Source organism: Oryzias melastigma, linkage group LG10, assembly GCF_002922805.2.
Source record: "Oryzias melastigma strain HK-1 linkage group LG10, ASM292280v2, whole genome shotgun sequence".
NCBI classification, from domain to species: Eukaryota; Metazoa; Chordata; class Actinopteri; order Beloniformes; family Adrianichthyidae; genus Oryzias; species Oryzias melastigma.
The window spans coordinates 17,429,802-17,456,863 of NC_050521.1; the positions used below are offsets into that span (position 1 = coordinate 17,429,802).

A 27,062-nucleotide genomic window follows, 5' to 3' on the forward strand; every position below is an offset into this window, starting at 1 on the left:
TCATTCTAGTCCAGCTTGAGAATTGAAGGGTTTGACTTGGTTTTAACATCTGTCCAGTAGATGGCAGACTTTATCCTGTCTCAGATGAGTCTAATTCACACCAGTCTGTGTTTCTGTCAGTCTGTTGTGAAGATGACACCATGCTAGGTATTGTAAACTGTTTTGGTCAGATGTCTAAAAAGAACAGAAATCCACTTTATTAACACAAAAGATTATCTGTTAGAATCAGCACTTCCTCTATGTAAAGAAGTTGTAATGAGTAATTTTGCTTCATTTATCCAACATTGAAACCTTGTTAGATTATTTATTTATTTTTTTGTGCTGGTAGCTCAGGAATCCTCTGAGATGCTGCTCATGTTTTACACGGCTTGTTCTCCACAAACCAGGTTCCTCTGTTTCCTCGCCTTTCCTTTTATGCCTTCAGTGATACACAGTAAAATATTAATGCTTCGTGGTTCTCTTTATGGTGCTGCAAAGTTATTTACCAAACAATTAGCAAATATAATTAGAGAAGTGCAGTTGTGCTTTTACATTTGTAAAGTCATTGTAGCCTGACTCATTGCTGTTGGATGCACCACTTAACCTGCTTTAGATCTCACTGGTTCCCTAATGAATGAGTAAAAAAAAAATCTTTGAACACAGTTACATTCACAACAAGCAATAATTGAATCTGCCATTGAAATGGCAAGCCCTGCTGGAGGAAAAAAAATGTTGCAGTACAGGTTGGTTTTCTGCCTTCTGGGTGCAATCCAGCTCTGCGTGTGAGAAAGGATGGTGTCAAGTAACCGTGTGAGGCGGAGACTTGAGATGCAGGCCCTTCTTGGTATCAACTCTCACCTGTCTACAGCCGTTCTCTAGAACATCTTTGGAGACTTTCATCACTTCCCCTTTTAAAGGAACATTAAACCTCTTTTGTGTATCTAAATACTGCCGACTCCCCATCACTCACAGTCAGAAATCTGACACTTCCAAATCAACAGGCAGAGAATTACCTCAATTTTCTTACTCACAGGTGGGCTGAGTAATAACCCTTAAAGAAAGATAAAAGGCAGGCCTATTTTTGCTACCCCAGGCCTTTTTATGAGATATTTTTCAGTGGCTGTACTTGACACATATCACATTTTACAGTCATATAAAGGCAGTATATAAATCCTTTTACTGCTTAATTGAATCTGTGAGGACATACAGTAATTACAAATTAAATAACAGCATTTAAATTTACCTACATACATAATAGAAAATGGTTTGTTTCCAGTTTCTTATCATTCAGGGTATTTTATTCAAATATCTGGTCATTTACAGATTGCATAATGTGCAGTTCTATAATAAAAAGCATACTTATGAAAAATACAAATCAACCCAGATTAACTTTGATGATTTTCCCAGTGTGATAGGCTCTATACCCATTACTAAAAAAACTAGTGCAGGACAATCTGGATTTTAGAAGTAATTTAGATTATTTTTTTTTTTTTTAGTGAATATGACTTACAGCTGTTTCCAGAAGTAAAAACCTAAAAAGTACAATAATTTTTAAAAGTCTATTTATAAATTCAGTGTGTTCTGATAATGAAAACTTGGAAGGCTTGTAAAAAAAATAAAAATAAAAGTACATTTTGTCTCACCCCAAAAATTGTTCAGATGCAATACATTGTGGTGTAAATTTGCCAGTCTAGTGAGCATCAATGCACACTGATTTTTTGGAGAGGCTTCTGGGAAATTTCTAGGACAATATAACAGACAGAGCTCAACAAAATGGCAAATACAAGATGAGTTTGTGATCAGAAGCTATCTTTGGGAGCTAAAGAAGTCCAAACCATCATTCTCCCTCTACCGTGCTTGACACACTGTTTTTTTTTTGTCTACCTTACAAAGCATTTTGTATCATATTTTAATATCTCCACATGGTCCATCTAAAGTTTCTCATATGCTTTAAAACTCTTAAGGATAAAACTTCACACATAACCAAAAATAATTGGCCTGTTCTTTTGTAAGTTTTTTGTATTAATATTTATCATTCTGGATTTTTTTTTTTTTTTCTCTGAGTGAGCTGCATACTCTAGCAGGAAAATTCTGTTCAATGTTTTTCACCGTGAAAGATCTCTGCCACAAGAAAATGACTTCAGTGCCTCTTAGACTGATGTTCAAAAGCAAATCATTTCTGAGGCCTTTTCTCCCCATCTCGAAAAAAAAAGAGTGATCTCGTTGTACCTGCACTATTGCAAGTACAATAAAGGCTATTCATTCAGAACTGTCATTCTGTAAACACATCTATAACTGCTTTGTATTGGCAAAAATTTGCATTTCCTTTCAATGTGAACATTGGTAGCAGTACCTTAAAAAATGTGTATAAAAAATACTTTCTCATTTATAATTCTTGTAATTTAACAATAGAAGCCTAAAAAAACCCTTTCTTCCCCTTAGATGTGCTTTTAAGCTAATTATATATTTTTGTTATTTCTGGAAGTTATCCGAAAGTGTTTATAAAAAAAATAAATTTTTTTGCAATTTCTCAATTTTTGCTACTGCCACTCGTCAGATTATGTTGTCTTCGAAGTCTAATTAAAATGCAAGACGCCTCAGACAAATACTGAAGACATGTTTAATTCTCTGACTGTTTTAATCCTTAAAAAGGCAAGTGAGATTACTCTTTGCTTGCTTTGTTCTCTTATTCATCTGAATAATATTTGTCTCTGAGCCTGAGCGGAATCTCATTTTCCGACGCGCATCCCCTCTTGTTCTTCTGTAGACTCCTGTGTTTCAGATATAAACAAGCTGTCACCAAAAGCAAACTTACAGATGTCAGTATCATAGTAAGTCCAATAAACAAGATGACTCGAGCCGATCTTGTGGTTTCCACATCACAGATGGGGGCTTTTGAGGGGCTTAGAAGCAAATCTGATGCCCCCTTCCATGTCGGTACCTTGTCTAAATAGCAGTCCGAAATGCTCTCATTGACCAAAAGGTTGACCCATACTGTGGTATAAAGTGGAGTGGGCTTCCCGCTGTCTCGTACGACGATGAACAAATGATGCATTCCCACGTCTTTGGGTACAAGCTGCTGGCTTAACGTAATGGTCCCTAATCTTGGGTGTATCTGGAAGGGGCTGCGGTTCTGGGCCGACTCTGGTGCCACAACAGCAAATGTGATTTCCGAATTCAGCCCAGAGTCTTCATCAATCGCGTAAATCTTAGTCAGAACAGTACCTGCCAGAGTGCTTGGAGAAACTGTCAGGCACGAGGAGTTGCTGTTTGGGAGAATCACCTTGGGTGGGTTGTCATTGATGTCCTCCACGAATACAGTCACTCTGGCTGTGGAGGCCAAAGCGACTGGGTGGCCATTGTCACGGGCTACCAGATAGAATTCATGATGATCTTCTACTTCACGGTCTAACTTAGTAGTGGTGTGTATTTTCTGGGACTTGTCTATGCTAAAAAGTCCACTGCTATTCACGACATGCAAACTCACACTTCCATTCTCCCCTTCGTCTGGGTCTTTTACCTCTACTTCCCCCACCTGCGTGAAAGGAGAGGAATTCTCACGGATAAAAAAGATGAAGTGAGTGCTTAGAAAACCAGGCGCATTGTCATTCTGGTCCAGTACATGAATGCATATAGTGGCTTGGGATTCGAGGGGAGGGGAGCCCCCGTCCTGAGCGAACACAGTAAGTTTGTGTACACTCTGTTGTTCTCTGTCCAGAGGAGCCCGCACAGACAGCTGACCTGCAGTAGAGTGGATGTTAAAGATGACAGATGTGCTATCGTCCAGCCTGTAGGTCACCTTGCCGTTGCGTCCGCCGTCTGCATCCGTGGCTGACACCTGCAGCAGCGACATCCCTGGTATGTTGTTTTCCTCCACCTCCAGCTGATACTGAGACTGGGAGAAATGTGGAGCATTATCATTGACATCCACCACCAACAGCCTGATCGTCTGTCTTGATGGAAGGATCAGAGGCCCGTCAGCTGATCTCACATGCGCTACCACAGAAATGCTATATTCGTCTTTCATCTCGTAGTCTAGAGGCTTTGATGTGGAAAGCAGATATTTGCCATTCTGCGGGCTCAAAGAGAAAGGCACATCACCCTCAATGGCAAGAGATGAGCCTTTAAAGCCGCTGTCACCCTGGAGCTCTAAAACAGCTAAGACAGTGGGGGGCTGGTTCTCTGGTAACACCATAGTCTGGTTGTGATGTTCTGCTATTAACCCGATCTTGATCGAGAGCTCTTGGTTTGCCTTGGGGAGTATGAATACAGTTACCTGAGTGCCTGATGGGGGGCAGTGAGGACCGCTAGCCAACACTATTAACCCCACCTCCTCAGGCTTGTCACTGTGAAGGTTTTGAGTTAGTCTAATGTGTCCAGTGTGACTGTCCAAGCTAAAGATCTCCTTGACCCTCTCAGACACTTTGGGACTGAAGGAGTAAACAATGGCAGCATTGGAGGCTAAATCTGGATCTGTGGCTGTAACTTGAGTAACCAGTGTATTCTCCAAGGAGTCTCCTGGGATGGTGACGGTAAGAGTGCTGTCAGAACTGAAGCTTGGACAGTTGTCGTCAACATCCGTCACGGTGACCATTAAAGCAGCTGATGAACTCAAAGGGGGTGTGCCACAGTCAGTAGCCACCAGCTGCATGTGATATAGCTCCTGAATTTCTCTATCCAGAGCTTTTTCAACAACCAATTCTATTACAAGTCTGTTTTCAACCTTTAATGTGAAAACTCCATCTGAACCTTCAAGGTGGTATTGTAGCTCTCCATTGATTCCGACGTCCTCATCTCTAGCCTGGTCATCCACAAAAAAACTGGTCCCCACTGTCACGTCCTCAGACACCCTTAAGTGTATTTCACTCATTTCAAAAAGTGGTGCATTGTCATTTATGTCCTCTATGATCACAAGAAACTGGATAAGGTCTTCTGTAGGACCAACAAGAGCATTGTGGACCACCGAGCAGTCCCCTGGTATTGTCTCTTTTGGGCACAGGGCCTCACGATCCAGCTTGTGCCCTGTTGTGTAGATATTCCCCATGTTGCTGTCCATGCGCAGGTACTCCTGAGTGAGGAGCTGGTACAAAGGGGGGAAGTGTTCACCCAGTGATCCTACCAGGATGCCAGGCTCCAGTTCCTCTGGGATGGAAAGCTGGATGGAGCCACATACAATTTGCTTGAGATGGACCATGAGAAGCAAATTCTGTTTAAAAAAGAAGAGTTTTTCAGTTTCTCTTGAATGCAAAAGTTTCAGGGGTGTTTTCTTTCATTGTGATAGTGTTCAAACTTCACGGCTCAGTGAAGTTTTTGAAAAGCAGACAACAGAAGAATGAAGGTAATACGATGCCCTAACACTTATCTTCAGCTGATTATTCTCGCATTTAAATATCAAATAATAAAGAAAAAACACACATAGACAATTATTACAACACATCTAGCATATTTTAACCTTTTCTCAAAATATTTTTTCATTATTTTCTTCATCATCCATCAAAAAAATCTTATATTATACACAGCCCATTCAAGAATAACATTCATTTCCCTTAAGCAAGACTACAACAGTAATAGGATTCCATCAGAATTGATTATCTTCTTTGCCTCACTGACCTGGAGGAGTCCAGTCCAGTTCATATTATCAGGAGTCCCATGGCCCATCGCCCTTGCACATGTCACCCAAGTCCCCTGCCAGCAAGTGATCGCAGAGGATGAAGGCAGCAGTGTAAACCTGCACAGCTGAAGGCATAATTCATTGATGCCCCTCCTCCAACACGTATGTCCAACTGGCATATGATATGTCAAAGGAGCAACAGGCTCACATGCATCCAAATGACCTCATGCTTTACAAAGCGGTGCAAACGTGCTGTTTTTTTAAAAAAAATATCAAACTTGCTTGCAGCATGCACAGTTTTCAAAGCATATTTCCCTTTTCGTTGTATCTGCTTAATGGCGTTTTAAAAGCCTTTTAATGATATTTTTCCAGCACATTTTGTCCTTGGTTAAAATATATATATATACTGCATTTCTCACTTGCATCTTCATAAAATGCTCAAATAAACCAGTAATGTCTTAACATTTCTGGAAAAGACTAATTGTAAAAAAAGTTAATAAAATATTTTTTGGACTTAACTTTTGACATTTTATTTGTTTAGGTTGGTACCAAAATGAAATAAGACAACAGTTTAGTAAATGTATTGGACTGGAACAAAAACTGAGCTACTACTACCAATTTAACTTGGTTTAATTACTTAAGTTTCTAAGGTTCTCGTCTGGTTAACACTGATAAATAAGTATTACATAATAAAAGTCTTAAAAGGTTTTGGTGACTCCTGTACGCTGAGCAGAGTACTGCACCCTTATGGTTTTAAGTTCCGACGTAAACCAACATTTAACTCCTACACGTCAAACTCTAAAGTTCACTGAGGTCAAGATATTTTTATATATTTAAAAATTTCCCCCAAACTGATTTGATTCACGTAACGACTTCCTGTCATTTTCATTCCCCATCATGCTTTCCGCCGTGATTTCCAGCTCTGAGGTTGTCCTGCGCTCTGATTGGCTGCTCAGGTCTGCGGTTCGAGTTTAGCATAAATGAGACTACCGCGCCGCCTGACAGCTGAAACACTCTGAACGCGGTGAAACTGAAGCCTGGAGGAGGTTGAATTCAGAGTTCAGCATGTCCTCACGAGTTAACGCCGGTGAGTTCAACAATTACTCGAACCGTTTAGCGTTTAAATGGAGAGTGCCATGACGGGCTTAATATTAGAATGTGTCAGTCAAAATACGAAAACTTTATTTAAAATGTAAACATTCCAACAGATTTCTGCTTGAATATTGCACGTCTTTGCGTCAGCCTCGTTTCTGAAAGTACTTCTTCTATTGGTACTTTCAAGAGAAATACTTTCAACAGTTTAACTTTTTAAAATATATTTTTTAAAAATACTTCAATTTGTGTTGCCCTATATTTTCTTAAATTACACACAACACTGAGTTGGATTTTTTAAGACTGCTATTTTTTTCTTCTTTTATTCCTTTAAGAGTATATCAAGTTTGGTTAAATTTGTTAAAATACACTGCAAAATACACTTAGATGCTTTACCTTTTTTAATAACATATTTATATTTATAAAAAAAATAGTTTTTAGCCTGTAACTGCAAGCTTTGTTGATTTTAACTTTTGTTTAATGTTTTTAACAGTATGAATCCCATTAAAATAGTTTTTAGTTCTTATTTTTAAAAAAGTATGTGTGTATATGCATATCTCAGTTTTTCTGGTAGTTTTGTTTGTTGTTGAAGGGAGTTAAAGGAATCCTAAGACTTTCTCTGAGTGGAGTGTGTCATTTCTTCTAACCGCTGTCACATTTTCCACAGACGTGGACTTGGAGCTGGGTGAGCTCCTGCAAGAGTTCCAGGATGTGGTGGAGGAGCTGAAAGCCCCTTCTCAAAGCAAACATTCCTACCAGAACGTCCTGCACGAGGCCAAGAACCGCACAGGGCTGGGGGAAGACAATACCGTGGAGGATTCTGATTATGGTGAGCTAAAGGGCTCACGTGTTTACACCACAGAGTAAATCTAGCTTTATGCAGTCCATCTTTTCCTTGTTTTTTATGTATTTTTTCGGTTTTTTATCACCTGCCGACGAGCGATGCTGTGCGTTTTCTCTGTGGGCACAAATTACACCCACTCATAAAGTACCTGCAACTTGCCACCTTTAATTTGACGAAGATGAACGCTCCAAGAGGAAACATGCTTGCACTCCTTTGCAAAATTGTCTGCTCTGCTTATGACAATAGACATGTACCAGAATGAAAAGCCATTATACTTAACAACCTTTTCTAATTGTGTGTTACGCTTTTGTCGCACATTTATAGATAGTTAGGAAATAGAAGTGTTGCTTTTTTTCCCCCCATGTGTCATCAGTTTTGAAAGCATGTTGGCCTCCTAATATTTTAAAGAATTTCAGACAAAGAAGCTTCTCTTCCTCGTGTTATATAACGTGTTATTATCATTATGTGTGGCCCTTGGAACTACGAAATTGTTGCTGGCGATCATTTACATAGACTGCCCTTAGTGGCGCTTGTCTCATCTCCCTCCCTGCTTTTACTCTCCCCCCAGGCAGCGAAGCCTCTATGGGGAACAGCTTGAATGCCAGTGAAGAGGAGCTTCACACAGCGGGCTTAACGCTGGCTCCGAAAGGTACAAAAATCTGCTATCGACTCATCTCCATCCAGACAGCCCCTTTCCCTTAGAGTGATCACTATCACGTACGCTCTGATCCCTATCAGAACAACAAAAAAAGATCCCGTACATTAGACTTGGAGGTCTATTGTTTTCTCTTCACAATAGAACCCCTCCTGCTGTGACCGTGACGTCTCAGGACGGCAATTTCAAACTCTCCTGCGGGGTTGCTGTACTTTTCCTGTGTGTAAATGGTGTGTTTGGATGCACAACCTGACACTTTTTAACTGATAAAAGCAAGAGTGTGTCTGGAACGTGACATGCGCACGATTCCATCCAAGATGTTTGGAGTCATCTGGGTTTTGAAGCACATTGTAGCTCACAGACAAGAATTTAAGCATGTTTTTGCTTGTGGAAAAAAAACAGTTTGATTTGTCAACATTTTGTGACTTAAATGAGCTTTAAGCCAAAGGAAATAAACAGTGCTGTTTACTGTAAATTCTCTCTTTATCTCATTTGCAGCCAAGCTGGGAGACACCAGCGAACTTGAGAGCTTCATTAACATGTTGGACCAGGAACTTGCTGGTGTGTTTCACTTCCTTTTGTCTTTCTATTTTATGGATCTGGGTGGGTGAGCCAACCGGCTGCGATGTGTCGTTGTGGCACAGACGCTGACAGAGCACATTTCTTAACACTGTGAGGCAGACCTCACCCTGTTTCTTCCCTCCACTGTCCCCCTCCTGTTTATCTCTAAGCACCTTTTTAAGTGTAAATACCATGTCTGGGGACTCAGGTGGACCGTCTGCATGCCCTTTTGAGTTAATAGCACACTTGAGTATGTGAGCCTCACCATCTTCCACCAGCACACACCCAGAAGTACTCTAGAGCATTCACACTCTGGATGCAATCTTTATGTTAAATTTGTGGGTAAAAGTGTTCATAACACAGATGTGAGGTGTTATTACTGTAACTAGCTTTGTTTCTACAGATTTAGATTTTATATGTGTAACTACATTTATATTTTCTATCTTATTTTGCAGATATGTAAATAGAAAAAGAGAAATTTCCCCCCGTGAGCAGAGACCAGGATCTACAGCTGAACCAATCTGATGTGGCAAAGCAGTTTACCTTCAAAATGTTAAAAAGGACACTCCAATTCAAGCGCCACATCCAGCCGATTTCCACCCCGAAGCATCAAGTTCAAGTTATATGACACATTTCTGAAAATAGATAAAACTTGCATCTGTCCAGGCCATGAGAAAACACTGCCTCAAGTGGGGGCAGATTGCTCACGCCACATTTAAAATTCCCACAAGCAAAGTGCCAGTCAGCGCTCGTCATGGCCGTGTTTTTTTTTTTTGTTTTTTTTTTTGGAAGGAATGATGGACTTTTTTTATATTAAAACAACCCTGTAGATCTTCTATGTCACTGACATGCAAATATTCCAATGTACAGTTATTGTTGTTATTTTACTATGTTGTACATAATAAATAAACACATAAATAAAACTAAATTACAAGTTTATCTTATAAAGCTGGCTGTCTTTTTTTTGCATTATATTCTATTTCTAATGCAAAGCCACAAAACTAACCTGCAATATTTTAGAAATATCCTGTGGGTATGGGTTCAGTGACAGTGTGAACGCACACAAGCTATCCAACCAACTATCACATCAACAATTCCAAAACTAAATCAAAGGAGGAAATGAAAAACAGGTTTGAGGATATGTTGGTAAATGTAGAGCAGTGGGATGAAGAAGAAACAAGGGGAACTAGCCTGTGTTCTTCTCCTCAAATGAGCAGGTTTTGTAATTGTGTGGTGTTTCCAGAAGGCGTGCTCCACCCTTAAAAGTGTAGTGTGAAAGCGCTCAAAAGCAATTAAAGCGTAAAGTTTTCCTCAACATTTCACAGCCGACTGAACCTAGCCCACAGGATTACCTCGGTGTGAAAGAACATTAGGTTAATTCTGTGTTTCCCTCTTCATGGTTCTGTAAACCGGCTGCTGTTTTCCTTATTGTTACTGCGTATCTCTGCTGTGTCGACCCATTCTCTATTTGTGCTCGTGCTTCCTCAGCATCTGCTCTGATCACGCTCGTAGTTCTCATCAACACAGGAAAACCACAAGTGCAGACCCAGAAGCCACGCGAAGACAAGCTTAAACGGAAGTTTGCAGAGAAACAATGCTTATCTCTGCTGTGTTTGTGGACCTGTGCCTTAAAAAGCTTTGAACTGTAAAAAAAAGGGAAAGTGCTCTGCATTGTGTTTATATCCTGCTGTAAATTTCTCTTCAACATTGAAAGTGCAAACCACGTTGCAGGTGTTTTCCCTCAGTTGTCATGACAACTCACAGGGGTAAAACAAATCCTTCGCTTGTAATGTGTGACTCGTGACCCGAAATTTCACATTGTGACACATCGGACGTGTAATCCAGTCGAAGTCAGTAGAAATATTTTTAACCTCGTGCAGAATTGCCATTTTTGAGTTTGGAATGAGGCTAAATGAGGAACTAAGCCCATCAGTCACCCATCTGAAATATTTAGTGAGACATCCTATTGTAATTACACAGACTCGGGCTCCAGGATGATGAAAGCCAATTAGATGTTTTTGCCTGATGGAGGCATAGATGTCAGCGATCAGCATTTTATTGGATTGCCTTTGTTCTCTTCCGTGAAATCCCCACAGCCAGCTGGTATGACCTTTACCACGCTGAAATTATCATGGACAGACTGCTAGTTTGGATCCATTTTTTTGACAGCATGTCAGAGCTCATAAGATGGAAGGCAGAAGATTTAAGATTCCCCTTCCTGTCTAGTTTTTAAGGGACTCATTAAAGGGCCTTGAAAACGGGACGACAGCTCAACCCTGCAGGTATTTGGGAGTTTTCCTGCAGCCCTCCAGACAGAAGCATGCATGTTAGGTTGATTGGTGAAGCTAAACTGTGAGCGTTCATGTCCGTTTTCTACCGGAGAGCCTGTGTGATGGATTGGCTCTGCCTTTTTGGCAAACAGCAGCAGGGACAGGACTTCAAGCTCTTAGTGATCATAAACAAGACGGATAAGTACAGAAAATAGATGGATGGCAGTCGAACCCTGCTGATCAGAGCAATAGTTGCCACAAAGAGGGAATGGAAGTTTGAAGACCCACTCCAATCATCTTTTGATCTACTGTAAAAGCATTCCCAGTGGGCTTTTAATTATGATTATGCTGTTTCTAGCCAAACTAAAGTAAAAAAAACTGTTTTCTAGGACAATTTTTCTGCAGTAGTTCATTAGAAATTTGTGGATGGACAGAATGCCTTCTCTCGTTTCCCATCATCCCTTTGTTTACACTCTCTCGCACTAGATTCCAGCCCCTCAAACTCTTAACCTGACAACCTGACAATAGCACCTACAAGCTACTTCCAAAAGTATTTCTCGCCTGATTCACAACAATTTGAACAAATAAATACTCAGAAATGCAATTTCAAGCTTAATTTTCTTCCTCCATAATGAGAAAAATGCCTCAAGAACATGCTAAAAACACAATTTTCATTATAATTTAACATAAATATGCTTCAGGTTTGGTGGTAAGAGGGAAAAAAATTGGAACACAAAGATGCAAAAAGCGAAAATAAAGGTGTCGCAAAGAAAAAACACACTGGGGTTCGTGTAAACTGCTGATGCTCTGTTGTGCATCTCTAGAGACAGGGGAGTATGACTTATTGAGGACACAGCTGTTCAGGATAGAAACAAAGCTGGCTCCAACAAAACGGGACTTCCTTTGCAAAAAGAAAAGCACATCCTGTTACACAAGTGAAGGTGGGGAGCCGCAGCGGTGGAGGAAACGTGACGGTGCGCTGTTCGTGAAACCGAAAGGTCTGCTACTTCTGATGTATCTCTGCGGCGGTGTAGTTTTGCATCTGCGTTCCAGAACACTGCTCGCATACCAATCCACTCTGTCCTTCTGTTGTACACAGAAAGCAACCAGCTGCTAATTATGTTCCACGCATTTTCATTAGATGGTTCTTTCATTGGATCATGTCGGTTCATCTTACGGGAACACCTTTACATTGTGTGTCTGTTCCATTACTAAGAAGTAGGTCTTTGATTGACAGCACGCCAAAGCGAGGGGTCAGTGTGTCAGGCAGTCATTGTTCAGAAAGCAGACAGTCTGAATAATGAATGCTCCCAGTCTATTAGCTGGTAAATGAAAATGAATTGATGTTATGATCAGACAGGGAACGATCCTCAGAGATGGAAACTTAATAAATATAGCCCCCTTTACGGCCTCTACCTATGGACTATTCCGGTTATAAATGTCACATACGCTTAAAATCCCTGCACACAATGCTGGTTTGTTTTAAGCTATTTAGTGGGATAATGAAGATGTAATTGAGTATAGCAAAAAGGAGACAGTTGTTATTATCAGACAATGAGTAAATGAAGCAGAGATATGGCCCGTGCAGTAGAGCTATCGTGGCCGAGACCAGAGCAGCATGCGGAGCACGTAGTCCTCTGTCATCTGCCTGATGAGAGACTGGAGCAACGCCTATCCCCTGTGAGTTCTCCAAATGGCCCGGGCTAACATGCTCTCCCAAGGAATTAGCTCGCTTAGCTGCCAAACGCGGCGCACATGCACACACCACCACGCCAAAACACAATGAAACGTCAAATTCACACTAGATGTTGCATAAACATAGAAAGGATTCAGGCTAAGCTCCACACAACTCAAAGGACCTTGAACTCTACATGAACTTGTTATATGTTTGTAATGCAGCCTTGTGAATATTACAAAAAAAACACCAATTTGATCAGCTTTTAATCTGTAATGAACCCTTTAAACACAAAAACTTCAACCGTTAACGGATGAAAAGTTACAGTAAATCACAGAACTTAAACACCGGAGCTCCAGTGTTAAAGGACTCCTGGTGGTTTTTAATGAATATAAAGTTTTTACCCAAAAACTAAAAATCTGTGTCATCTTCTTGGACATAGTTTCTGCAGAGCAGCAGGAGTTTATTAAAGATTTACAGTTGTGGGTAGAATCATTGGCACAAAGTAAGCCTGCCCCCATTTCTCATCATTTCTCTGTTTCCCACTGTCTCCCACTAGCTTACAGCCCCTCACAACCAAAACCCAGCATTCCCCTTGGGACGAAAATGGCGAGCAATATCAGAGTTATCTAGCCGTTTTTTGTCTGTTCTTGATTCACAATAATTTCAATAAGGAAATATTCAGAAATCACATTTTAAGCTTAATTTTCTATATCCTCAATTGTAAGAAAAATGTCACAAGAACATGTTAAAAAACATTTTTATTGAAGTGAATCTTTAATGAAAAGAAAAATGTAGTTTAAATATTTGTTAGGTGAGTGTTTTTCAATCTTTATGGGGCCACTGAAGATTTTTGCAATGACAAAATCCTGGAGCACACCAATAAAACACCTATGACACTTTAGCTTAACACAATATAGAATATAGTTACTATTATAGTTTCTAAAGTTATTGGGGATCTGTTTAGAAAACAACAAAGCTAGAGTTTCAATAAAGACGCAGCTTTTCCTTAACTTCTGTCAGTCTGTATTTTTGTTCTGGCTTGAAAAGCTGAGCCCACACAGGTATGTTGTGGAAAAGCAAGTTGAAAATGTTGAAATAGCTTTGTTGGCCAGAATAGGGAACTCCTTGGTAACAGTCAACCAAAAATCTTTCCAAAGAAAGATCAGCAACGTTTCAGTTTAAACCACAATCTTCCTGCAGTTCAGTAAGTTCACATGCTGTTATCGCAATGAATGGAAACATCTGAAAACTGCACCTTCAGATTGATTGATTGATTTCATCAGTGTATGTTAGCAGGTTTTCTCTGGTCTTGCCTCCGTCTTAAGAGATGTGCAGAGAGGTGGCCAATGGAGCTGGGTTACAGTGTTCAACTGATGCTTGAAAGAATAAAAGAGCCAGAGAGGACGGGAGCAAAAGAGCCAGCATGCGGCACGGTGGAGATGGGGCTGGAATGTGTTTTATATTTTGTTCCAAATCACATTTGGAGATAATCAATTTTCAATTAGCAAAGACTAATTAGGTAAAAATGCTGTGATGGAACACCTGACAATCATTCAATGGTTGAAAATCACTGGTTTTATAGGAAAGTGTCTTGGGAGTAAAACAAAGTACAACAGAGAGTCAAACCTTCCTTTTGTTAAAGCTTGACTGTCATCAGAATCAAATAAAACCCTCTTTCATTCAGTAGTCTTATTTGGTAAACAGATGTAAAAATTTGATCTACATTGAAAACCAGAAAAAATCTATAATCTAGACAACAACATGCTAATGTACAGCAGATACATAACCACTTCATAAAAGTTTCACTTTTCAATTTCATTTCCATTTTCTGGTAAATTATTAAGAAGAGGAAATCCAATTTGAAATGAAGATTTCTTGATAAATTTAAAAAGGAAAAAACCTGTGATTGTAACAATCAATATAAATGCATGCATTTTTAAACTTGGCATGTTCATTTAAGAAAAAAAACCTCTCAAAACTGAGAGTATTTTAGCAATATAAAGCTATACTTTAAAGATTTTTTTCTGATTATTCACAAATGTGAAACTTTTATAGCAAACTATTACTTTGATTTATTTTTATTTGTGTGAGCAGAAAGCAAAACCTAACTTAATATAACTTTTTAGCAAGCAGAATATACCAAAATATGAAACAAGGAGACAAACAATGTCAAGATACACATATTTTCAAGGCGGTGTGAAGGCAAATGTGAAATTTAGTGAGATGAAATAAATAGTGGGATATTTTGATTTTTGATTTTTCCAGCAGCAGGATCCTGCAGAGATGCAGTGAATCCTGCAGAGTTTAATAACCAAACCAAAATCAAAGATCTGAGGACATTTCTCTATGAAATTTAAACATGCTGCTTAAATTAAGGGATTTTTAGATATAAAACACAAAGAACAAATATTTTTAACACTGTAGTTTTTAATGCTTCAATGGTTTCAGTGGTATATACAATAGTAACAATAAAAGAAGTTCCTCTAATAAGATGTAACAATAACACTATTACTAACTGTACTTAAAATGCTTTATATTTCTAGTTATTAGGTTATTAACATTATTGCTCTTGTGCATAAACTTAACTTGTCAATCAAAATTTAAAATGTTCTCAGACATACACATATTTGTGGATCACTTACAGGTAATTCAATTATTATAAAAAGTAATTAAATGAATGAAAAGTAATCAGATACATTTGCAGTAATATTTTTACTTCATAAGTAATCCTGTTAGATGTAAAGTAATCAGATTAGATGGAATCTGATTACCTTTTCATCTAACAGGATTACATGTAAGAAGATTACATGCAACGTGATCAGATTACATGTAAAGTAATTATATAAGATAATTAAATATATTACAGTAAAAAAATAAAAAAATATATTAAAGTAATTTATACCAAATACCTGTAGTTATTCCAACCAAGTTGCAGAGACCGTCTTGACTCCTGCTGTGTTGTGCAGCAGAAACCTCTATATTTCTACTTGTGATGACACTTGTGTTTGGAATCATTCATTATAAAAGAGGCTGTGTTGCTCTTTATGAAACATTCTCACAATTCCAGTCATGTTTTTATGCTCCCCATAACACTTTTCAGAGTCTTAGGCTGCAAGAATAAATCCCAGTTGTCAATGGATGATGAACACTCTTGACAGGTAGCCTGTTCACCAAAAAGAAAAAATAAGCAAAACCAAAAGCAACCATGTGTTCTTGCAATGGTTCGAATCAGAACCACAGCTGTGTTGTACAATGAGAAGAAAACTTCACTCAGAGGAGAGTGAGAACATCACTGTGAAGGTGACTCACCACACATCTGACTTCGATAATTTTTTTTTTAAATTTTTTGGCTCAAGTCACATGTATCAAGAGTCTAACTCTTATCATTTTAATAATAGCTTTTAAGCAACTGTGAATGACTTTTATCAGTTTTGAAGTTTCCTCCTAAAAAAGATTTTAAATCAAAAGTTGAGTCAAAATTAAATGTGGTTATGCTAAAAAGCTAAACGCTCTTAAAATTTCACAGGACAAAATCCCTACAATGATTTAAATAAACATTTTCTCATAAATTACATAAACGACTTCCTCCTTATTTGAAACTGACAGACATGGTTGTTTGTTTGGACTTTCTTAGCTGCTCTTACGCAAATCCAAATCTTGACCCATTGCCGTGTCATTTCCTGTTTTGTTCCCTGACGACAGTCTTATTGTGCTGGGGAGGAAACCACTGTAAATCCTGTAGAAGGAGTTCAGTCTGGAGGAATGTGAATCATTCAGCCTTCTGGTCCTAAAATGATCCATTACATCACTGCTGTCCGGGGATTTCTTCACGCTGCTTCACCCTTCCTTTTCTTCAATTCCCTTTTATTTTTAAAGCACTGGAAAAAATACAAGCAGAAACTACTAGAAAAACAAAAAACAAAAAAAGCTTTTCTTTTTTTAATTTAAAGTGTCTGCATTATACATACTTTCAGCACAGTGTATTATTGAAACAATGAGGGAAAAAGGGGAAGAAAGATCTACAAGAAGACGTTGATATGTGAGTGGAAGTGACAGTGAACACATTTTTATCAAATACCATGGGCTGCCCAGCGGGCCGAGGACTGAAATTGCTGTAAAGTAGCAAGCTAAGAAGCTTCTGCTCACAAAGGAGGTCTCAGGGCATCTTCACAGCTGCGGAAATGTACAGAGCCTGTTAGCAGTTTCAGCTGAGTCGTGGGGCACAGATGTGTAAATTTTGCAGTTCAACTGTGTGAACTGCAGTGCTGACATTTGTGCTGGTGTTTCCTCCTCACTCCTTTGCAATAAGTTTCCTTTTTTAGACAAAAACGATTTTTAAAAAAGCTGGAATCAGAGTAAAAATGAAAATTATTTTATGGCAAAGGAGACCGTCTGTATTATGTTCTGAGCTGTGATTAAATTAATTTGCTATTAGCAAGACTGTTCCATTAAAGGGAATATTTGTAGTTTCAAACAGTTACTTTAGTACGGTGGCCCTGAAGTACAAATCACACCAACACATTGCACAGTGGAAAATGATTTTAAAGATTACGAGGATAATTAAAAATAAATGAATAATAATAAACATCATTTTTTTAAGAAATAAAAAAAATTAAAATAGAGAAAATAAAAATGAAACATTTCGGAAAAGTTAAGTAATTTCCTGAAATCAAAATCATATGCCAAAAAAACTACTGATTAAAAAAACAAAACAAAAAAAAATAAAACAAAAGGTAATTGCTCATTCTGAAGACACAATTTTCATTTGTATTTTTCATTATCCACGTACTGATAACATTTTTATGATTAGTATGAAGCAGATCCAGTATCTCTTTTGCCAAATAACTTTTGGTTAAAATGATGGACAAACTCCATCATCCAATCAGCAATGCCCCAAAGTAACAACTTTTTCCAGTTTTGGTAAAAAAAAAAAAAAATAAAAAAAAAACATTTGAGAAAACACAAGTAATTTCCTTAAATCAAAATGAAATGTTAAAGAGTTAAACAGAAGAAGAAACCGGAAAAGGTTGGTACTATCGGACATTTCTGATTGGTTAATGACCCTTGTCAACCATCATCCAATCAGTGGTGTTAGATGTGTCATAGTACCAACCTTTTCCAGTTTCCTAATGTGTGTATTTTTTTTTTTTTACATTTAGTTTTGATTTCTGGATTTTTTTTTCTGAAACTATTTATTTTTATTTTATTTCTTTCTTTTTTTTCTGTTATTGTATTTTCTAAAACATTTATTAGTGATTTTTTTTTCATCCATACTCTTTTTTTTTTAGTTGTCATAGTGATCTTTGTTGGTGTGATTTGGACTTCAGGGCCACCATACCTTACAGAAAAACTACACAATCAAGGGTGTGTTATGAGATTTTGACAAAACACCAAAAAAACCCACACAATTTTCCAGACAAAATCCACATTTAAGTGATGTGTCTTGCAGAAAGAGATCATCTTCACCTTCACCTTCGGTTAAACTCACTGTGCATTTATTTGATCAGGAATATCCGTGATCCAGCATCCAACGTGGAATTAGCAGAACATGTCAAATTAGCCCCAATAAGAGTCATGGTAATGAGAGGCAAAGTACTTCAGCTAAATCTTCTGATGCCCCTCAGTAGGTTTTGACACCTCTGATGCAACTGTCCTCTACAAACAGAAACCCAGGATCCGAGAGAGAGAGAGGTATTAGTGGACTGCCATCTGATGGCGAATGTCAGCTGATGCAACTGTGAGACAGTGTCAGGTCTCAGCTGGTTAAAGGAGGGGGGGACTTTAAAGCACATAATGAATGATAAGCAGTCTTAAAACATAAATAAATCGTCCTGCAGACGGAGAAACCCGACCGCTGAGTGGGAGAAATGATCAATCGAGCAGCACCTCCTGATATCTGGGATTTGCAGACGGGATGGCAGATAAACTCTCTTCAGGCTGGCGGCCCGCTGCTGTGGCTTCCTCCACACGCTGGAAGCACGCAGGCTTTAGTCTCAGCAGGCTCAGCGGAGTCTCCTGGCTATCTATCTTGCAGAAGGGTTGATCATTATATGGTCGACATGCAGCTTTAGGCTGGGGGCCGGTGAGCATGCTTGTACTGGATGAACTATAGGCAGCTACTCTTGTTTACTGCACCTGTGCAAGCCCCCCCGACAGTACCACATTACATTTGTTCTGTTCCTGCTTTGCTGCATCAATTCATTGCTGACAAACCTCCACATCCAAATGTAGAAATCTGACATAAACAAACAGGTTTTAGTAAATTTGAGGTGCACTTTGTCAACTTTTTAAATGGGTTTTTTCGTCTTTATAATGAGTCACTGAACACACTGTGGCGTCTCGCTCTGCTGGCTTTAGGATCTATGAGGGAAGAGCTACTCAGGCTGGGATTGTTATAATTAAAGGATATGACGCCCAGTGCACCATGTCTGGCTCATTGCTCTGTTGTTTTTTACCACTCTTCTCACAACAGCGAGGTCAGCGGTACGAAGGCATATGCTTCATCTGGCTGGGACTCCACAAAAAGAACTTAGGAAATGGATACAAAGCGAATTTCCTTCGGGAAATTTTGGAATAAAAAATAAATAAGTTTTGAAAGCAGTTTGCAAAACAAAAGGACTTTGTGTAAAACAGGATTTGCCTTTAATGCACACATTTGCATGGAACAGCATTTGGTAAAGACTTAGTTTATTGTTTTTTATTTTTAGGATTTGATCAGTTTTTGTTAAAAGGCTAAAGATTTTATTTTATTGTCTAGTGCATTTGAGTCAGAAGCTAATTAATAAAAGTTAAATAATTGTTTTACCTATTTTAAAGTCTAACAAAATAATTTGTACTGTTCTTTGTTAAACAATAAAATTAAAATGGAAACTGCAGGAAATATTTTTTCACTGTTATTGATCTTTTCTTGTTAATAAAATTAATACTTTTTACCCCCTTTTTTTACTTAATTGGGCTTTATGTAATTTTGTTTGCCCAGTGTTCCCATTTTTCCTCGTGTTTGTATTTTTACATTTTTATTTAAATTTTGATTGTTGCATCCAGTGATTTTTTTAGTCGATTTTTCAAACCATTTTCTTTCCCAAATGCCTTTCACACTCTATTGCTGTACTTTAACCCTCTGGAAACCATTCTGACAAAACATTTATACACAAAAACTGCTTTTCATAATCCATCCGTCTTCTGTTTCCGCTTTGTCCTGCGCAGGGTCACGGAGGTCGCTGGAGCGCATCCCAGCTACTTCAGGGTGAAGATGGGGGCATCACCCGATACTGTTTTCCAGTCCATTGCAGAGTCTCTCTCACACACATAAACACATTCAATCCTAAGGGACAATTTAGTCACCAATCAACCTATGAAGCATGTTTTGGACTGTGGGAGGAAGCCTGCAGAAAAACCCATTCAAACACAAAGAGAATCTAAAAACTCCACACAGAAAAGACACTGCAAACAGTTAGATATTTGCAAAGTTTTAAAACTATGTTTTTAGACATTCAATATATATATATTTTTTTAAATGTTTGAAATTACACCTTTACACGTTTTTGTCTAATTAAGTGGTAGGATCTAGAAATAAGGCATTTTTAAATTAAAATTAGTCAAAATGACTATGCTCCAAACTTTCGACATTTAATTGTCATTTTTGGTTCAATTTAAAAAATATTATTTTAAAGTTCAATGAATGCTTGACTGACATTTACTGTCATTATTTTAAAAACAAAAAAATATATATATAGATTTATGTTAAAAGAATATGTGCCAGTTTTAGATTTTATAAGGATTTCTTAAGATGGAGCAACTTGTTTCTAGTTTTATTCATATTTTGTTAGGCATATCCACTTAATACATTTGATTTTTATCAAAATGAACTATAAATAACAAAGACAATACAAACTATTTTGTTATAACTAGCAAAAATAGTCATTTTGTCTTACAGTTTGCTCTTTTAGCTTATTTTTCCCTTTTTGAATGCTTGTGTGGAACTCCTCGTTTCAATAGTTTGATCTCTTATGAAAAGTAAAAATGACTTGCTGCATGAACGAATAATTTTACTACTTTTTAGTGATTTTGTCCTTAAGATTAGAGCACTTTTGCTATTTTCAGGCTACCTCTTTTTGCAGTGGACCCGCTGTGAAACTCTATTTCAGTCACACACTGTTTCTTTTTTGTTCCCTGAATATTTGAATATTTAATTCCAAATATAAATGGTAAGTTCATATGATAAAATTTAGAGGATGGAGTTTTATTCGGCTTTTGCTGTGCAAAAAATTTGCAAAGGTTTTCGACACCATTCAATAGTTTTACATTTTTGAAAAGAACTTGAAAGTTTGGTCAAATCGTCGTCTGCTGAGGAATATCCCAAACTCAAAATGTAGGCGCTTTAAATGACTGAGCAATCATGTTTTTACAAAACTTAGACGGAGGAAATAATGGGCAAAATGTGTCTGCGCGAGGTGGAGCTGCTTGAAGTGCGTTTTTGTGTGAAGGTGTTAAAAAGAAATCGAACAAAAGAAAACATTTGCGCAGACTGGAGGAAGCGGGCAGAAAGGCAGAGAGAAATGGGAAGTGAGAGATGGAGGTGAGGAAAGAAGTGAGAGGAAATATAATTAATAACATGTTCTCCGTGGTGGAAGTAAAGCTCTTCACACATACACATGAAGCACACACACACACCTGCAGACCTCTCCCAGTGGGAGGCACTATCTGATTTGGCACATTCATTTCGCAGACTGGGTTTGTCTTTGCTGCTGTCGAGGGAGACCTACCACATCTGTGCTTTCCGGGCCATCCTTGGATGATGTAATTTGTGAAACACTAATAACATTGACTGTATAAGAATATATCTGTTTTTAAAGCCCCCCCACCCGCTTTTTCTCCCTTTTGGATGAGTCTGGTTGTAAGATATTTAGGCTAATTTGATCAAGCCCTCAGGTATTCCCATAATGAGAGTGACCCCATTTACTCTGTGCAGCACACCGCTGCAGTTTTCCTGGCTTTCCACTGTGGGCCAGCGCTTAATTATGTGTCTTTTTACAGGGCAGCATATCAAAAACCGTCTCTCTGAAGCCACCAGGTCTCTCCCTGCCAATGCTCAGCGACATCTGCTCAGCTTTGACCACATATGGGAAATTGTAAGACACAACTCGCCTTCCCATGATATTTCCCCTTTTTGAAAATTCACTCTTAACTCTGCTGCCTAATTTGAAGTCTGTGCCACCGTGCATGTTTAGACTAGACAACCCCAGACACACACGCATGCACACACAATCTAATTTGATTGAGATATAAGCTTGGTCCACACTGAAAACATGTCAACAACAACAACAAAACATGACATTCTGCACTATATAAAAAAGAAATATATTATAAACAGAATTAAATTCACTTAATTTGAAGCAAATAATATCAGCATCCTTGGAAAATATATATTGGAGTTGAAATTCCTGTTTACTACTAAACTCTACTTTCCCATCGTGCTGCATTCACTGTTCTCCATTGATGAGAGGCTGCAACTTCTGCTGACAGCAGCAAAGCCTTTTCTGCTGTTTCATTGCTCACCCAACTTTATTTTGAAGGTTCAAATACTGTTTGGGTTTCTCAAATACCCATTTCAAAAGAAAATGTGTTTTTTGGTGTTTTTAACATGTTCCTGTGGACTTTTTCCCCATAATGGAGGAAACATTTCTGAGAATTTATTTATTCAAATTGCACTTTTCCTTGTCTGAGCTGGCATTTGGCTCAAAATTGTACTGCTGGATAGCAGAGTGTAAATTAGAGTGTAAACAAAGGGATGATGGGAAATGAGTGCAGGCTTACGCCGTGCCAACAATCCCGCCCACAATTCAGATGTAAATTTCTACAGAACTCCTACCGCTCTGGAGAAATTATGTCTCAGAAAACGATCCAGATTTGTTAATTTTACCTAAAAACGGCATAATCATAATTAAAAGACCACTGGGAATGCTTTAACAATAGATCAAAAGATCATCTGAGTGGGATTTTTCCCTCCACAGTGATCCATCAGAATGCAATTTAAGTAAAAATAATAAAAAAAAAGACACCAATAAACATATTTTCCTATAGGTTTGAACATTTAAAGCGGTCAATCAGACACAAACAAATCATGTATGTTGGGTGAATTGGTAAAGTTAATGACAATTGAGTTTCTGTCTGCTTTACAATGATTTTTACAACCTGAAAAAAAAGTCCGTCTTATGCTAAACTGTAAATTAGATAAATAAAAGTGTTCTGGAATACAATAGTCAATAAGGTATTTTTCTTTGTGTTTCTGTGTGCGGTTAACAAAATTGTGCTCAAAAACCACTGAGGGTCTAAATTCCCTTTGTATGAAAAGCAAAAGTCAATAGTCTTAAAAAAAAAAGTACACAATAAAATATGTTTGTAAAACTGTCAGAAATGAACAAAGGTGTGGAGAAAAGGGAGTACGGATGCTGTGGTCCTTCGGTCACAGACGATGGTATTACAAAAAAAAAAAAAAAAATTGAATAATGAATCTCTTACAACACAAAGGAACTGACTGTGGTGCCATATTCACATTTATACAAAGCTGACCAACTCTGAAGAACTCTTTGTTCCTTTAGACGTTATCTTCCGCTTTTTCTTCTTCTTCTTCTTTTGAAGATCAAACTTGAGCTGAACTCAGAGGTGGCAATGGATGCAAAGAGCCTGATGGGTGGATGAGAGTGTCTGTGGATTTGTTTCTGAGTCACACATCATTTCGCTGCAAATACAATAAATAAATAAATAAATAGAATTAAAAAAAAAAAAAAAAAACTTGCCTCCAATACTGAAAACTTCAAAGACAAAATGCAAAGTACTTGATTGTGTGTTGATGGTGAATGACTCTCACACTTTTTGATCCAAATGGCATTTTATAAACCCAACGCTGGTTGGATATTTAAAATGAAACAAAAAAATAATAATTTTGATGGCCTAAATAACATTATTATTATACCTTTTTAATAATTTCCTGTGTTAAAAAACATTTTTAAAATAAAATCTCACTTATTGTGTTATGTTAGTTCAATTTTATGAGCAAAAAATGTGTTTGCACTAATTATAGCTTCTTTTCTTTTCTCTTTTGACATGCTGGTTAGGTAGAAACACAGATTAGGAAAAGAACCTATAAGGCTGAAACAACCTTATTTCCCTCCGTTCCTGCAGAATCGACAGTCAGCAGACCGGACGACACTCCTGGCTTTTGTAGCTTCTCCAGTTATTGAATACAAGATGGAGCCATAATAGCATCCTTCAGAAAAGTGTGTAGCATGTATCTGGAATTTGCCATGTTGATCTAGGATCTCTGCTCAGGTTGCATTACTGCACTTTGCTGTAACGCAAGGAGACAATCTGTGCTGCGCCGAGATGTTTAATGGAAATTGTCAGTTTTACTCCTAGACTCAATATATCCAGTTTTCTCCCTGAGATTAACATATAATAGGATGCAGTGTGAGTGCATCAAAGCAATCTTTTCACAGTCTCCCACTGCTGCAGCAGTACTTTGCATGTATTACAGTGAAATACACGCAGATTGGCCCAGAGCTGTGTTTTTCTTTTTCTTTTTTTTTTTCAGGATTTGGGCAAAAGACAAGAAAAGATGAGGAGGAAAAGAGAATGAATGAGGGGAAGTCCTGGGGGTATGCCAGCACTTGTTGCAAGACTTTTCTGTTACTTTCAAGTTTCAAAAAGTGAGCAAAAGAACTTTGATCAAGAGAGAAAAAAGTTTAGTGAAACTTTATATTCTCCATTTTTTTTTTTTTTTTTTTTTTTTTTTTTACAATTTCAATTTTGGCACATGGCACAATCAGCATTTATGCATCTGGTATACATAAATAAATATTAAATATTTTATACATAAATATACATATAGAGCTCTAACAAAGACACCTTGAGTGTTCTTGGCTTGTTATATTTCAAAGGACAACAGCAATACATAGAAATAATGTTGGTGCTTTTTTTGAGTGTTTCAATTGGTTTTGTAGGTGGGAATGATATCTCCATAGAAGCCCTATACATATATGTATGTATGCCCATATTTATATATATATATTCAAAGAAATACAAGTGTGCACTGACGTAGGTTTAGTCAGTGCAAACAGGCCACTGTCTGCTTTCGAAGAGAAACTCTTACAAAGTTGATGGAATCATGTCAGTTAGTTCAATTGAATCTTTAACTTTTTTTTCTCTTACACATAAAATAATAGATTTATTTCATAATCTTTAAGCAAAATTAGACATTTAGAAAATAACAAAGGTGCTATGATGCAAAGAAAGACACCTAAAAAATGCAGAAACACTACTAGTGGAAAACCCAAGAAAAATCTCAACACACACCCACATAAAATCACTCACATTCCAGATATTAACAAAAAAAATAAAAAATAAAATCCAATGAAAAAGTGGTGAATGGACTCCCGGATGCGCACGCTCGCAGTTCCGGCGATATGTCCTCCTCTTTATCTCAGGCTCAAACGCACCTCGCACGCAGCGAATGAGAAATCATCTACCGGGGCTCCGAGCAGCGTGTGCACTTTGTGGAGATAATATCCGATAGCTTAACAGATAAATGGGCTGTAAAAGATGCACTTTTTACCTAAACAAAACAATCTTAGCAACATAGTATTTATCTCTGTCTCATCTCTTGGCAAGAGCAGTCAACCACAAGTAACTTTTATAAGTGCTGAAGAAAAAAACAACACCACCACTCTCCCATGTCTGTTGTGTTGCAACAGAAAATAAACAAAGAAAAAGTTGCAAAAATTGAGTTTAAAACTCCTACATCTGCACAACCTCTGGATTTCCGTTCTGGATTCTGTCTCTCGAGTTTGAGTCGAATCGGCTTTTAACACGTTCCATGTGGAATAGTCTTCAAGAGTGAAAAAAGAATACCAAAAAAGTACGAGCTCTGTAAGGCATTGAAACATAAAACCAAACAAAGAAGCAATTCAAAACGTTTCACAAATATTGAAGAAGAGGCCATTGTTTTAGCTGTGTCTCCTGCAGGAGGCGGGGATGGGAAATAAAAAGCACTTCTCTTTATATCTGTTATGAATTCAAGAAAAAAGAAGGGTTGATTTCTCCTTAGTCTGCTTAAAAAGGCTTTTAAAATGATTACATTTAGAAAAAAAAACTGCAGAAAGACTCCTTCTCCTCGTCAGTAGAAGGGAAGCAGTTTGATTTTGGCAGCTCTGCACAACTTGACATCCACAGAGAGTTCTTAGTAATTCTCCACTTAGTAAAAGTCCAGTGAAATCTCCATGTATTTTAATCCAACACCGCCCCCTCCCTTCGCAATCTTCCCCTTCCCTGTGATATTTATAAAACACAATCCTCTCTGCCGCTCCTTCATCCTCCTCTGACATGCCACCGCCGCCTCCTCCCCCTTGCCGCCTGCACCTGCTGTCCCCTGGACACCTTAAAGCTATACTCGGGTGGTTGAGTGGGAGTGCGGTAGGCCAGTGGAGTTGAAGCCAGTCGTGAAGGTGTTATATGGATGCAGGTTGGGCATGCCCACCAGCGAGTTGGGAATCATGGTTATGGTGTTGGGCGTCATGAGGGGAATGTCGTCCGGAGAGCGTCGCAGGGTGAGCGTGTAGTCGGGCAGGGAGGTCAAGCGCAGAGCTCCTTCGTTGCTGTTCCCCGCCTCACACTCGTGGTGGGTCTGGTTCATCTGCAGAGTCATGATCTCCTCCTCGGGCGCGTGGTGGCCAATGTCGTTGGAGGTGGTCTGGCGCTGAGGGCTGGGCTGCCCGTGGCCGGAGTCCTGACGCCGCTTGTCCTTGCGATAGTAGAGCGCGGCGAAAGCCAGGACGTTGAGAAACAGCAGTGAGGCTCCCACGGCGATGGTGACGCTCAGCTCGGTGGAGTAATCCCGCGGGTTCTCCACCACAATCGGCCCCGCCTCCTCATTATCATTCCAGGAGCTTTTATCCTCGCTGTTATAGGCTGGTGACATGGGGGGGCGTTTGGTATTGAATGGCCTTTTGGTAGACAAGGTGTTCTGTGTGGTCTCTGGGGGTGGCACTTTGGTGGTGGTGGATGTGTAATGGAACATGTCGTGTAGGTTGTAGAGGTGGGGCACGAGATGTTTCCAGAAGGCCACTTTGGTGGCACGGTAGTGGTCACGCACGCGGGGTTTCAGGCCGATATGCAGGTACAGTTGGTCTTGCGGGTTGTACTTGGACCACGCCACCTCCTCGAAACGGTTGGCCTTGGTGTGGATGAACTTGGTGTCTTGAGGAACTGGTTTATTGGGATCCCTAAAGACAAGAAAGATATAAAGGAGATGAATAAGAACATTTGAATTTTAACTATTTTGGTGAAGCTACAAGACAAAGAAGGAATATGTTTAA

The 27,062-nt window shown here is 38.6% G+C and overlaps 3 protein-coding genes across 4 annotated transcripts in view; 1 reads left to right on the forward strand and 2 right to left on the reverse strand.

Moving 5' to 3' along the window:
- Positions 1-1,847: 1,847 nt before the first annotated feature.
- Positions 1,848-5,834, reverse strand: pcdh20 (protocadherin 20). The gene is made up of 2 exons (XM_024282998.2): positions 5,590-5,834; positions 1,848-5,185 (listed from the first exon to the last, which is right to left on the reverse strand). The coding sequence occupies exons 1-2, from the start codon at positions 5,767-5,769 to the stop codon at positions 2,666-2,668; spliced, it is 2,700 nt and encodes an 899-aa protein (XP_024138766.1). The 5' UTR covers positions 5,770-5,834; the 3' UTR covers positions 1,848-2,665.
- A 685-nt stretch (positions 5,835-6,519) lies between these two features.
- Positions 6,520-9,690, forward strand: si:dkey-27i16.2 (regulator of cell cycle RGCC-like). The gene is made up of 5 exons (XM_024282893.2): positions 6,520-6,677; positions 7,350-7,511; positions 8,095-8,175; positions 8,680-8,742; positions 9,198-9,690. Exons 1-5 carry the CDS (start codon positions 6,656-6,658, stop codon positions 9,203-9,205), a joined length of 336 nt encoding a protein of 111 aa, XP_024138661.1. The 5' UTR covers positions 6,520-6,655; the 3' UTR covers positions 9,206-9,690.
- Positions 9,691-24,444: 14,754 nt separating this feature from the next.
- The window catches only part of nlgn3a (neuroligin 3a), a 169,538-nt gene continuing 166,920 nt past the window's right edge, over positions 24,445-27,062 (reverse strand). The window contains exon 7 of one of the 2 annotated variants that reach the window (XM_024283177.2): positions 24,445-26,969. In XM_024283177.2, coding sequence (XP_024138945.1) covers positions 26,132-26,969 — 838 coding nt within the window. In that variant the 3' untranslated portion in view covers positions 24,445-26,131. The remainder of the gene's footprint in view (positions 26,970-27,062) is intronic. The other variant, XM_024283178.2, reaches the window with a different exon arrangement.